The sequence below is a fragment of the Ciconia boyciana genome, chromosome 6 (genome assembly GCF_034638445.1).
Source record: "Ciconia boyciana chromosome 6, ASM3463844v1, whole genome shotgun sequence".
Classification (NCBI taxonomy): domain Eukaryota; kingdom Metazoa; phylum Chordata; class Aves; order Ciconiiformes; family Ciconiidae; genus Ciconia; species Ciconia boyciana.
The window spans coordinates 20,755,272-20,768,278 of record NC_132939.1 but is presented as its reverse complement, the minus strand read 5'-3'; the positions used below and the strand labels follow the sequence as shown (position 1 = coordinate 20,768,278).

Sequence of the window (13,007 nt, the reverse complement as noted above, 5' to 3'; positions counted from 1 at the left end):
AGTTGGGGACTCTTAGATAAAGTTGTGGCTACTTACCCTGTGGAGGCTGGATTGGGAGGGGGTAACTCATCTGACAATGTTCTGCATGGTAAGGAGAGGAGGGGATCTTGATGCTCACTCCTTTGGGAGTCTGATAAAGCTAAAAGCTGCTGGTCTCAGCTGTGCTCAGAGAATTACTACCCTGAGCAAGAATTCCTTACAAAGTGGAAGGTGGAGAGGGGAGACATCAGGCTGGGTAACTTCTGGGGTATGGCAAGGAAAGGAATAGTCCCACTGGGGGGATTCAGCCATGTTCTCTTCTGTCTTCAGCTCTTCTGGAGGCTTGTGCTGAAAGAAGAAGTTTCTTGACTGGCATCACTAACATGCTGCCTATACGTGTGGCCACAGCAATGATGGTCCCCTATATGCTGCCTCTGGAGTCTGCAGTTTCCTTCACTGTCAGGTAGGCCTTCAACTGGTTCCCTCAGTGGTTTTCTTCCCAGTGCAACCAAGCATTTGATGTAGGTGGTGGAGCATGCATGAACAGAGAGCAGAATCCTCTTTAAGAGGAAAGAGTTCCTGCCACTTACCAGACATATGAAAAAAAAAATTCCTGCCTTCATGTGTCATTTAGCTACAGCCAATAATTCCAGCTTGAAGGAAGATGGCTGTGTGCTGGAACTTGCCCTAGAAAATGGTGATAAATTTTGGAGCCTGGAGAGAGACTTCTGAACTGGGAGTGCAGGGATGAAAGTAGGAACCCCACAAGAGGTGGTTCCCCTCTGGAGCAAGGGGTAGTTCCAGCCATTTCCAGCTCTACACTTACATGGCTGGGAAGACAGGTCTGTCAGACTTGTTCTTAGTACAAAGTACCCTATGAAAAGTTTCTGGAGGGAGATAGTTTGCAATAGAAAGGCTTAGGGAAAAACATTTTTCAAATCTCAAAATGGATGAAAAATATGGAAAGTGCAGACACAAAATGTAAATAATAAGTTCTGGGCTGTTCTTGTCCTTCACAGTTTCTCCCCTTTAATTCTGTGAATGGTAGTGTAAATGGCTCTTACTGCATTTGTCACTAAAAAATAATGAGTAACCATTGATAGGAGGCAAAACTGGTGTTATTTCCATCCTATTCTTTGTGGCCCAAATAATGGTTGTCTCCTGTCTCTTCCCAGGTTGCTGGAGTGGCTCCCAGATATCCCTGAGGATATTAGATGGATGAGGGAGCAGATGACTGAAATCTGCAACTATATTGTGAAGAAAGCCAAGAAGAAACTGGGCAGCCATCTTTCAGCCAGGTATGGCTGCTTTCCTCCACAGCACTATTCTGGACAAGCCCTCCATTTCCCCTTCCACCTTTGACTTCTGCAGACTCTGCTCCATTGGTTCAAAGCAAGTAAGGCACAAATTGACCAGAAGGATTTACTACCCAACCTAAAATGCAAACCTGGTCTATGGTCTCTTGGCTTCATTAACTGTTGGGATAGACTCAGCACATGGTGTCCTTCCTTCTTCCCATTACAAGGCAGACCCTGTAATGAAGCTGTTACTATAGCAATAGGACAGAAGATGTAGGTCTAATTAAAACAATATGCTAGCTTATTCCATACTCCCTGTAGAAGGCAGAGGTGCTTGTCTCTGTGGCTTTTGCTAGCCCAGGGTCCCCTAAAAGTTCCTTCCAAGGGGTACTTGCATTCAAATTACCTTTTCTGCCTCGAGATCTAGGCCTGGTTTAGGGTGGAGGAGGCACTAGGGTGGCCAGGAAACACCAGAGGGTTTCCAAATGAGACAGAGTGCTTTGGGTCTGTGTGTGTGCCTGTGCTTCTGAACTGAACTCCCTGCAGTAGGCCATGGCTTGAGGCTGAGGCAAGACTGTGTTGCTTGGATGAGGATAGAAAACTGTGTATTACGGTAGGGTCCCAGCTGTGATTCAGATCCTAGTACAAGGGGGTGATTCTTATCCACAAGAGTTCATGGTCTGAATAATCAAGTGATGTGAGGGGGGAAAATGGGCACACACAGAGACTTCTGACTAAGATCATGCAGTCAGTGGTAGAACAAAACAGCTCTATGGTTCTGGAGCTCTGGTCTGGTGACCTGCTCAAGTCTTCCCATGTACTGATTCTTTGCATGTGTTTGCCTTTCAGGCTTTACTATCACCTCGAGCTTGGAGGGCCCCAGAGCCTGCCAATTTCTTCCGCATCGGCTTGTGGTGAGGCACTGCCTATGTGGATGAGAAGCAACCGTTCCCTGTCTGATGTCATGATGAAGTGGGAGGAGTACCAGCGCCAGCTTATGCTGGGTTTACTCTGCATCAATGTTGACATGCAGGCCTCCCTCTTCCCTCGGGAAGGGTTTCAGATAAAGCTTCCATCTCTAGACTGTGCAAAAGAGTGCCTGCCACTCTTCTGAGCCTGCTGCTGTGAGAGGATGAGGGTGGGTGGGAAGGGGAGCAGACATAGGGTGGGACCAGTCTCATCCCTCAGCAGCAGGGCTGCCCTGTGCTCCTGAATATGCTGCAAGGGGGATTTCCCCAGGATGGAGACTGGTGGAACTGATTGTAGCCATTTGTTGCCAGCTGGGCCAGGCAAGGGATCTCTTGTGTTTAAAGGCACACATGGGCTGATACCTTGCTCTAGACTTGTGTTGAGGCCTGGCCATTGCCCGTGGCCAGGCTGATGCTGACCCAGCTGGGCTTTCCCAAATAATGCACTTTGAATTGCTGTTGGCTTTTTACCGCCAAATAATCAGGACGTAGATGACGCTCTCAAGTTCATACAGCTTTTAGCTTCCTTTTGTTTTTTAGAGCATGAGTCTTGTTTTTTCTTAAATCATCTTAAATAATTTCTTAAATCATCCCTTAGGTCTTTGTGCTACTGAAAGATGAAGTAGCCTTTTGCCAAACCAATTTTTCTCATGGCTTCCAAATCTCCTCTTGACTTTTTTCTTTGCTGAAGCCATGTTCTTTCCTCTGTCCCTTAACTGCATCCCCACTGGAAGCCAGAGCTGGCCCAGCTGCAGACTGCACTGGGACTTCAGAAATGTAGAAAAGTTATGTATTCACCCTGATTCATGTTGTCATGGTCTCTCCCATTTTGATTTTTGTCCTTATGGAACTTCTGCAGCTTGAGCTCTGAGTGTTAAGTAAGTCAATGAGCATATTTTAAAGAAGTAATTTAGACAGATTTTTTTTTTCCAGGGAAACACATTAAATTTGAGACCCATTCCTGTCACTGTGAATGGAATTAGTATGGGGTTGTCCAGGAAAAGCTCAGCCTGACTGTCTCGGGATCAGCTTAGAAGCTGAAGCAATGTGAAATGCTTGTAGGAAGGTGAGATTGTGCAGGGCATGTTATTTTTGAGAGGCTTGTGGTGGAGTGTCACAGCAAGTGCTGGGGAAGTGGTTGCCTCTGACCAGGGGTCGGGCTTTGCCCCTTAAGGGACCATACAACTGAAGGAAGTTCCAAGTGGGTGATACAGAAGGGATCTCCTGCCAAACTGGGGCTTGACTCTATTGCTCAAAGAGTTTGGACATTGAGGCTTTGGGTTCAGAAGGATGTAGGCTTGTAGCTATACCAGCCTCACAGCTTGCCTGTCTCACATTGTGGCTCACAGGTACAGCTCTGCAGCTGGCAATAGCAGGAGAATGAGAAGCAGAAGTGAAGTTAGGAGTGTTGGTGCACATGCAGCCCGCTTGGAACTGGCTACATTTGTCTTGTCCCTTAAAAGACCAGAACTAGTGGGTCTGTAGCAGGGCAGGACTCTGCCTTGTAAGGTACTGCCTTCTCAGTGGTGGTCTGGTTGTGACTTGCTGTGCAGAAGCATGAACACTCTGTCCCTCACAGCGTGAGACATGGCTTCCTGTGGGGATTGCATGTACTTAATCTTAAGTCCTCGCACTATGACACAAAACCAGCTCCTGGTATCTTTTCCTGCAGCGTGCCTAGCTGCATGAGGCGTCTTCTACCTCTCCTAGCACAAACAGTATGCAACTCGCCAAAGCAAACACATGCTCTCTTTGCTGGGGAGCAGAACAGGGTATCTGAAGCTGATTACATAGCCTATAGGTGGAATAGTGATTTATAGTAGACTCTTTTGCACCTTTGATTTAGAAAGGGAAAATAACCCCAGAAGTTCTACTAATAGCTGGAGAAAGTAGTGAATCTGCTCAGTCGCATCTGCACAAGCAATGTGGAGAGGTGACACAATGTGGAGAGGCACAAGCAGGGTGAGGTGGTGGGTGCTGTTTCCTACCAGCACAATTGTGCACTGGGCATGGGTTTGAGTGTTTGTGGTGGAGACTGTGATAAGCATCAAGACTTTTCTGCAGTGGCCATTGCAAGCTGTGAGGCAATAGACTGGGCAGCTGTGGTGCTAACCGACTGTCTGGGAGACACCAGTGCAAATATGAACGTGTGACTTAAGAGTATCACCCTGCTGCCCTTCCTGGATGTAACCTACCTATGTAACACAAGGGCCTGCATAGCTTATGAAGCACCCCTGCACTTATGCAGTCAGATTTAGTCTTAAGGTTCACTTAGTTAACACAATTAAGGAACAGGGAAGTCCCTATGGGAAGAGAAAAAACTGGAGGGTTCTGAAACCAGAATTGGAACACTGGATTATAAAACAAGTCAATCTTGTGATTGTCTAAAGCCTGCGGAAAAAGCTTACCACTAGATGAATATAACTCTAATCAAAGTGAACCAGCAACAAGCTACTGTCAGTCAGTGGGAGCAGAATGAATTTGATTAAAATTGGAATTGAGAAAAGGTGTTTATTTTGTGGTTTGCTGTGGGATTTATTTTCTTCCACTGCTTTGGGCTACCTTCTTTGGGGGAACGGCACATGCACGGCTGCTTAGTTTGCCAAATGCATATCTCTTGTCCCTAATGCACACAGACCAATTGGCAAGAACATATAGATATTTAGTGTCAAGAAATGAGGGCATTTCATCCAGAAGCAATGCATCTGTGAGGGGCAAAGCTGGAAAGAGGAAAATCTTGTGCTTAGAAGCTGCTGCCCTTTTGACTCTGCCTTGTTTGTGTTAATATATGGGTGGAGAAAATGATGCAACTATTTTTTTTTTTTAATCCATTCTTCCTGGACTGGTAAAACCACTGAGTGATTATGTAAACCACTAAACTATGAAACAAAATTCTCTTGGCAACAGAGTGCACTAAGAAATGGCAGCTTGGCACCCATATCCCCTGGATCTCCTGTTCTCCTCTTGCTTCAGAACCGACTGAGCTGGTGCGACTGTCTTCCAGTGCTCTGATCCAGAAGGCTTGCTGGTTCTGGTCGGTGTATTTCAACAGACTAACCTCTGTGCCTGGTAAAAGGCCTGATTTTCATTCTGTGTTTCACCTCATCTGTCGTTTAGTATATTAACCTCTCAAAGAGAAGCTTTTGTACACTTCAAACTGTAACCACAAACCAAAGCCTGGCTTTAAATATAAAGGTCTAACTCTTGAGGGAGGAAACTCCTGTTTTCCCTATGCTAATTTGCAGGGTATGAACAGATACTGGGAAAGCACCACTCCGTATTAACGCTTTCTTTGCCTGTGTTTTATTTCCAAAGTGATGCAGTGGCTGTTGTGTGATAGCTTGTTGGCTTTATAGATTTAAGCTCTGATAAAGGAACTGCAGATCTGTCAAAAATACCCCAAACTTCCCTCCTTTTCCTTAAGAGAAGTTTCATGCATTTGCTTGAAATTCTTGCTGTTCATTCATCACAGATTGCAAAGAATGAAGAAAGTAGGGAAGATCTAGCCTACTGATGCAGAAAAAGGGCTGTGGCTGCTTTTGAAGAATAGCTTTTTGTTATGCAGTGCTGCCTTGTCTAGATCAGACTCCACTTCTCTGAAATCCTTGGAAACCTCTTGATAGGCTCTGGGTTGGACCTGGAAGGGTTTATTGTGGTAGTGCTAACTGGAATTCTTCAAGCCTTTGTTCTACCTGTACCTCATGGCATGCGTTATTTTCTGGACAGAGCCGCTGATTAACCTACGCTTGTCAGGTTCACAGGAACAAGGTAATCATCTGTAGCAGTGAGTCGTCCGTTCTTCAGCAAAATTTGTGGCTGGGCAGCCCAGTGGGTAGTTGCCAGGGCCTGTCTGCTCTCCTGTATGTGGTGGTTGAGAGGTCAGGTTCCTGGACCAAAAGTTCATCTTGCAGTCCATGTCCAATTGTCCTTATAGCATTCACTTGAACTTTGCAAGAGTCCCAACCAGTGTTGTTTCCACTGTTTAACGTAAGGGTCTGTGCATGCAGGAATCCACTTTTTTTTTCTCTCCTTCCTGTGAGACAGATACTACTTGCTGCTTTTAACAAGGCTAAGATGAACTTCTTGTGCATCTAATCAGCCCCTAACCTGTACTACACTGTAGAGCTGTTTTATGTTGTGCACAACAGTCTGTATCTGTGGCATGCTCTGTAAGCCACAATGCGTGTGTGGTATGTTGGGTTTGGTTTGCTGTCTGCCCTACTATGAATACTGTTGCAAGCTGATTTTCAAGGGGTAGGAGAAAATACTTCACTTCTGACTACTGTCTATAGGACCTAGGAATTGTTTTCTCATGACTTCTTGGAGGGCTGTGTATCTGCAACACTCAGACCAGAGGATAAAAGAGCGTCTGCTGTCTGCCAGCACTGGGGTGCCCCTAGTACTTATTGTATATTCCCCAGTGTTTTTGTCCATTTTAAAAAATTAATCTAGTAATTCACTCCTTCTTCTGAGAAGAGCTCTCACTTTCGCCAAAGCGGTTGTGGGAGAAGTAGCTGAAACTCCATGTGTGCGTGTTTCCCTTAGGGGTCCATTTGTGCTAAACACATGCTAGATGTGGTGGGTGGCAGGGCTGAGCGTTGCCAAAGTCAGAGGGCCTTGCTGACTGTTTTTTCAAGCTTTGTTTCCTTCTTCCCCTTAAATCAATGAGAGAATGGACCACCTCACCTGGCTGCCATGTCAGCCAGTTCATTTGTGCCAAACATGCCCTGTGCCTTTACAGTGGACTCTGGCCTGCCTGCCCTCTGTGTCCCTGCAGTGTCTGCCTTTCTGAATGCAGCAGTACTTGTTCCCCTCTCCTCTCTCCTTCCCCTGTCCAGCCTACCTGTGGGACATGGCTCTGTTTCCAATCTGTAGGCAGCTCCACTAGGACAGTCTCTAACTGCATCCATCTCACTGCGTGGATCCACATCAGCCTTCCTGCACAGGGAGGGGAAGCCTCTAGTTCCAAACAGAAGAAGTGTAACTTTGAAATAAAAACCTTTTTCTTCTGGGGTTTTCTCTTGCTCTGGAAAACAGTATCTAAAGCAGCTCTTTGAGCTAAATGTGTCCCGGGACTCTGCTGCTGTCACCAAGTTTGAGAAGACCTTTAAGCACACAATGCACGTGGAGATCCTGTGGAAATTGCTGATGTCAGAGCAGCAACTAGACCAGCAGTAGCATATGCAAGTCATGTATTTACACAGCAATGTCACTAAGTAGTGTTCACAGTCACTTTAAAAGTTCAGTATTAAATTGTTGATGCTTTTTTTTTCTCCTGTTTCTTTTTTCTAATGTTTTGCTGAAGAAAATGTAACTATTTATTTTGGCAGAAATATACCTTCTAATAAAAACTTTCTCAATATATTTACCTGGCTGTGGTAGGTTGCTTGCCTTGCCATTTAAAGATTTATTAAATATTTTTGAATGCACTGTATGATGTGGGTTTGCTTTGCTGGGCCCTATCCAGTTCATCCTCTTCAAGATCCTCTCAGGGTAAACATGCATCAGCATGCAATGAATGGGGCATTGACCTAGAGGTGAAAAATGATGCATTTTGGCCCAGTTCTCACTTCCTCAAGCCAAAATGCCCCAAATGATATTAGTCTCTGTTTCATTGGCACTTCTGGGTAGACCTGGTTTCCGAGAGGAATTAAGCACCATCTTGTGGGAACTGCAGGTGCTTGGCACCTGTGAAAGGATTAGTAAAAAGTTATTCACAAATTTGTAACTTCTCCAATGCAGAGGCATCTCTTGGGGAAATTGAGCCCTGTCTCTTGTGCCTCTGTTTACCAGCTGGTGAAAGAGATGATACTGGCTGTTGTGTATCTGTCTGTTTCAGTTAGATACCAAGGTCTTCCCTGGTTAATCTCCACCTGGGGCACACGGAAACGGACAGTCCTTGGACTCCGGGGAAAGGCAGGGGCTTTCCTTGGTGCAAGCCCAGGGAGCCATGCATCGCTCCTCTGATACTGCCAGCTGGGCTGCGGAGCTGGGATCCCCCGGGACAGGGAAAATGACACACACGGGTTGGGGTTTGTTACTGCAGGTGTCTGATAGGTGCTGCAGGGCTTGGGCTCTTTTTTTTCTTTTTCCAGTCTTTTGACAGCAGTAAAGTGTAGAAAGATACTTTGTTATATGCTATCACAGGACAGGCACAAGTGCTGTAATTAATATTACAGCAAGCAGCTGATAAAGCAAACAGCTTTTTTACCTCTAATGACAGCAAAAACCAAACATCCCCACTCGGTGCCGTTAATCGCTGAAGTTGATCTTTCTTCTGTAAACGGGCGCCGGGCGATGCCTGTGGCTCCGCCGGGGGAGCGGCTGCGAGCAGGGCTGGCTGCGCAAGCCCCAGCCTGCGGGTTTCGTGTCTTTTGGGAGATGCCTGCCGTTCGGGCAGGGGGGTGGGTGTTGCTGCCTGTCCCGAGGGGCGGGAGGAGGCGGCCAGCGGGGGGAGCTGGAGCTGGCCCCGACCGCCTCGCTCCCGGCCCGGCCCGGCCCGGCGCGGCGCGGCCCGGCCGTACGGCGGGTTTTCCCTCGCCCGCCCGCGGCCCCGCTCATTTCCGGGTCGGGGCCGCCTCCAGCGCTAACGGCGGCTCCGCTCACCCGCTCCCACGGGCAGGGCGGCCGCAGGTGCCCGCGCCGCGCCGCTCCCCTCCCCTCCGCTCCCCCTTTGCCGGATCAGGTAAGCGGTGTGAGCGGCTCGCCGGGGCGGGCAGCGCCGGCGGCGGCACTGGCGGCAGCGGGGCGGGCAGGACGGGCGGGCTGAGGGCGCGTTGCCCCTGGGGACGGGTCCCCTCACGGGGGCGGCTGCCCCCCGCCATTTTGTGCGGCCGTTGGCGCCCGGACCGCCGGGCAGGACCCCCTTAGGGGCCCGAGCCGGCGGCGGGGAGCCAGCGAGGACCCGGCAGGCGAGGTGTTGGGGAGCGGCCGCCCCAGTGAAGGGCCTCGGCGGCGCCTTCGCCCTCGCCTCGTCAGCCTCCCCTGTCCCTCCCCTGCGGCTGTAGGGAGAGGAGAGCGGAGGGCTGGGGGGACTCCGTGTGCTGCAGAGGTCCTCGGGTGTGTCCAGAGAAACGTACCTGCCTCGTCCCCAGCTGTTGCTGGTGCCTTGCCGGCAAAGGACGGGTTTGGAGGATCCACGTTCTTGTGCAAAGCCGCCTTCTCTACCATGCTCTGCTCCTGAGGCGTAGCTGTGGCCGTGGCCGTGGGATGGGCAGCGCTGCCCTGGTGGGGTCCGGGCTGGGGAGCTGCCATGCCTTCTACCTGCTCCCCTCCTCTGTTGCTCTGAAGTCTGCAGGCTCCTTTGAGATGAGGTCCAGGGGCTTTGGTCTTGCATGCTGGACCTGAATGGAGATCTTTTATTTTCTCTTTTTTTTTCAGCATCCTCTGTTCAGGGAATGTTCTTTCTTGCCACGATCCAGGTGCAGATGACACCGCACAGTAAAGATGCTGCAGGTCCCTGTGGCAGCTGCACTAGTGCTGCTTCTCCTTCTCTTTGGAAGGAAAAAATACTGGAACTTTCTCTCTCCTAAGACTGCAGCATCTTTCTCTTTAACATCCCGTGCGCATGGGATGCACTTCAGTGAACTTTTGTGTTGAACCTCAGGTCCTTCCTGCAGGACTTCCTGAAAACAGCCATGGGGAAAAGAGGCCAGCCTCAGACACAGGGAGATGGCCACACTCAGGAATATCCTGAGGAGGCAGGATAATGCAAACACAGCTTGCTTGTTTAGACATGATCCATTGAGTCCTTGCTTATTCTGATGGAGATGATGGCTGTTGTGCATCAAGGGTCTCTCAGAAACCCAGTAACTTCTAGCCTTGCCTTACCCAGGTTCAGGAGAAATTGCATCTTATTTTTCATGTTCTAGAGCTATATTTATTTCTGAGGATCATATAAACAGGTATGTACAGATGAATGTTTATACACATCTCCTGAGGACTATGGAAATTGCTTTTCTAGATGAAACAGACAATCAGTCCAGTCTGTCCTTTCACTGGCCAATTCAGGTGGTCCAGAGGAGGTTCTGAGAAACTGCAATGGGCTGGAGTGGAAGAATTCTCTCTTTGCCAGGGCATCCTCCTGCACAGAGACTGATGTGAGGCCTGAGGCGTAAAATTTTAGGATCCTTCGTAAGACGGTATAAAATCTCTCCGAAGCTACCTTGCTGGGCCAACAATGTTGTTCTCATTCTCCAGAGCATCACTGTTCTCTTGGTCTCTCTGCTGTGGCAAGCTAAGCTGGGTAGTATAAACTGTCTGATTGGAAAGTCTGCTTGGCTGTTTTGTCACCATCAAACAGGAAAATTTCTCCCACTACCCCAATTTGATGCATCTAATGAATCAAGATCCTACCATCTACTGATCTGAAGATTGTATTGCAAAGGAGGACGCTATGTGGGCCTGTCTTTAGCAGCACACAGACAGTGCTGGGGGTCTGCTGTTACTCGTGACTTTGCCAGGCAGCTTCAGAGAATAAACTAATGGGATGAGGACAATTGGAAGTGACATAAATCATATAGGCACAGTTCCATGCACAATGTTCTTCATGGTCAGAGAGCTTTGCAGATATTGATCCTTATGTACTACAAACTAGGTTTGGTTTCCATAATATAGCCCACATGTTACTTGCTGTCTAAATCTTTTTGATTTGATAAGGCTGCTCTGGGGACTGAATCCTCCCACCTCTCCTTGCCTGCTTGCAGGAGCTCATCTCGGATTTAAAGATAGTGACAAGAAACTTCAGCTGTAGCAAATGTGTCGTCTTCCACTGAGCAGAGCAGCATCTTCCCTGTTCCTGCCAGATGCCTTTGCTTGCTGTCCACATGAAGTCTGAGGTGGAAATACTTGGTTTACTTTGAACGTCTGAACCTTGAATGATTCATTTTGTTGTGCATTGAAAGAGTAGAATTGCAACAATTAGTAAGGCTTTCTGTCCTTTGCCACTGTGTATCCTTTGAGGTATGGATAGCCCAGCAGGGAGGTGCTGTTGATGTTCTGATTATCCCTCTTCGTGTTTTTCTAGCGGTGTTCTCTTTTCCCCATCCTGTATCCTAAAGCTTTAATTTCTTGGCTGATGCTGAAAAGGATTTCCCTATGCATGGACCTAATTGCACATTTTGCTAAGCAAACCTGACCTCTGCAGCTGTGCAAGGAGCACTGTGCTAGATTCACTAAGTATTACCTGTGTGCTTCTGCTCTGGCAAGGAGCACAATATTCTCTTCTCAGGCCATATGTTCAAAAGGTTTGCCAGCCCTAAGCTTTTAAAAACCATCAGCCAGACATTAAAAAAAAAAAAAAAAAAAGTGCTGTGGGATGACATAAGTGGAGGTTTTTTTGAAAATGATGTTCTTAATTTGCTTTCTCATGCTGATTTCTGATTGTCTTGGAGATTTCTGCATGTCTGTATAAGCTGCCAGGAATGCTTGAATCTCAGTATTTCACTTGACTGCAGGACCTAGGGGCCTCAAGTGGAATAACAAATATTGTGAGCTTTGGGAGAAAGCTATGCCAAACCTCAGGTTAATAGCTGTTGTGGGTTGTGTATAGGTTGTGGTACTGTGAGCTTTCAAATTGAGTCTGGAAGCATGGTGGGCTTTCCCATGCTTCGTTCAAGTAACATGATTGGGAAGTCCTGTGGACTTTTTAACCAAATGTTTTTCTCTTAACCATGTGTCACAGAGCACTAAAGGAGGAAAAAATACTGTCTCGTGCTCTTAGAGACTGTGACTTTAATTGTTGGTTTCTTTTGGAGGAAATGGGGTATGGTACAATGCTTTGGAAGGGTACAGTGCTCTCATCTGGTTGGCATAACTGGAGGAAAATCTGTCAAGTAATAAGCAAAGAGGCTTGTAACATCCCTGCTTTCTATCTAGTGAAGTGTGTGAGTGCAGTTAATTTAGCAGAGATATCATCTGAAGGAGGAGCTGTTGTCCCTGCTTCTGTAGTTTTAATCTCTGTGCTGATGTAACACTTCGTGTCGCTTTTCTGCACCAGTTAATGGCTCCATCTATGTGGAAGGGACTGCCAAGTTTAGAAGGATGTTTGAGGATTACATACACCTGAAAGCCCCACAGGAAAGGTTTCTGTTGTTCTGAGGGTGGCAGGAGACCTCTAAAAATGTAACTGGGAGCCCTGAACCTCCTGACATCTGCTGTGGTGGTCCAGCGCTGTCTGGGCATGCAGCTGGCCCGAGCTTGTGATGCTGGTAAGATCCTGGCAGATGCAAAGATGTCACTGTTCACAGCAGATGATGTATCATGGGCTGAGGCAACCTGCATTTCTGAAGAGGAGATGAGAGTATGAATAAGGGGAGAGCTCTTAAGATCTCTTCTGCAGCTCTTTGGAAGAATTAGCCTTTAGCACATGTGCTGGATGAAGGTTAAAGCAATGCAGTGAAGGCTTGAAAAATGTCAAGTCCAGTTGTTGTAACTGTGCAATCAAGGTAACAGTATCTAGCTGTTTATTGCTTCCTATCTCAAGCTCTTCAAAGGAGTAACAAGCAGGGTATCTGCAGACCTTTGGAGGAGTAGGACTGGTAGCTGTGTGGTGTTAAAAATAAAACTGTGGAATGTCTAAATATGTCATTTAGGCTATGGAAAGCAAACCTTTTGGGGAAAAATCCGGCTATGTCTGGGTACAGCTAGGCGAGTCCAGCCTCTGGAAAAGGAGGGTTAGAAGCAGACCGCAGGCTAGCTGTAAGCCCTTGGCTGGGTGTAGCAGGAGCTTGGGAGAGGTGCAGGTGTGGAGAGGCACATCTAA

The 13,007-nt window shown here is 47.6% G+C and overlaps 1 protein-coding gene across 1 annotated transcript in view; it reads left to right on the top strand.

Annotated features, from left to right (window-relative positions):
* The window catches only part of PNPLA2 (patatin like domain 2, triacylglycerol lipase), a 31,393-nt gene extending 23,801 nt beyond the window's left edge, over nt 1-7,592 (top strand). Inside the window, exons 7-9 of the mRNA XM_072864477.1 lie at nt 310-442; nt 1,155-1,277; nt 2,127-7,592. Coding sequence (XP_072720578.1) covers nt 310-442; nt 1,155-1,277; nt 2,127-2,391 — 521 coding nt within the window. The 3' untranslated portion in view covers nt 2,392-7,592. The remainder of the gene's footprint in view (nt 1-309; nt 443-1,154; nt 1,278-2,126) is intronic.
* Nucleotides 7,593-13,007: the final 5,415 nt, after the last annotated feature.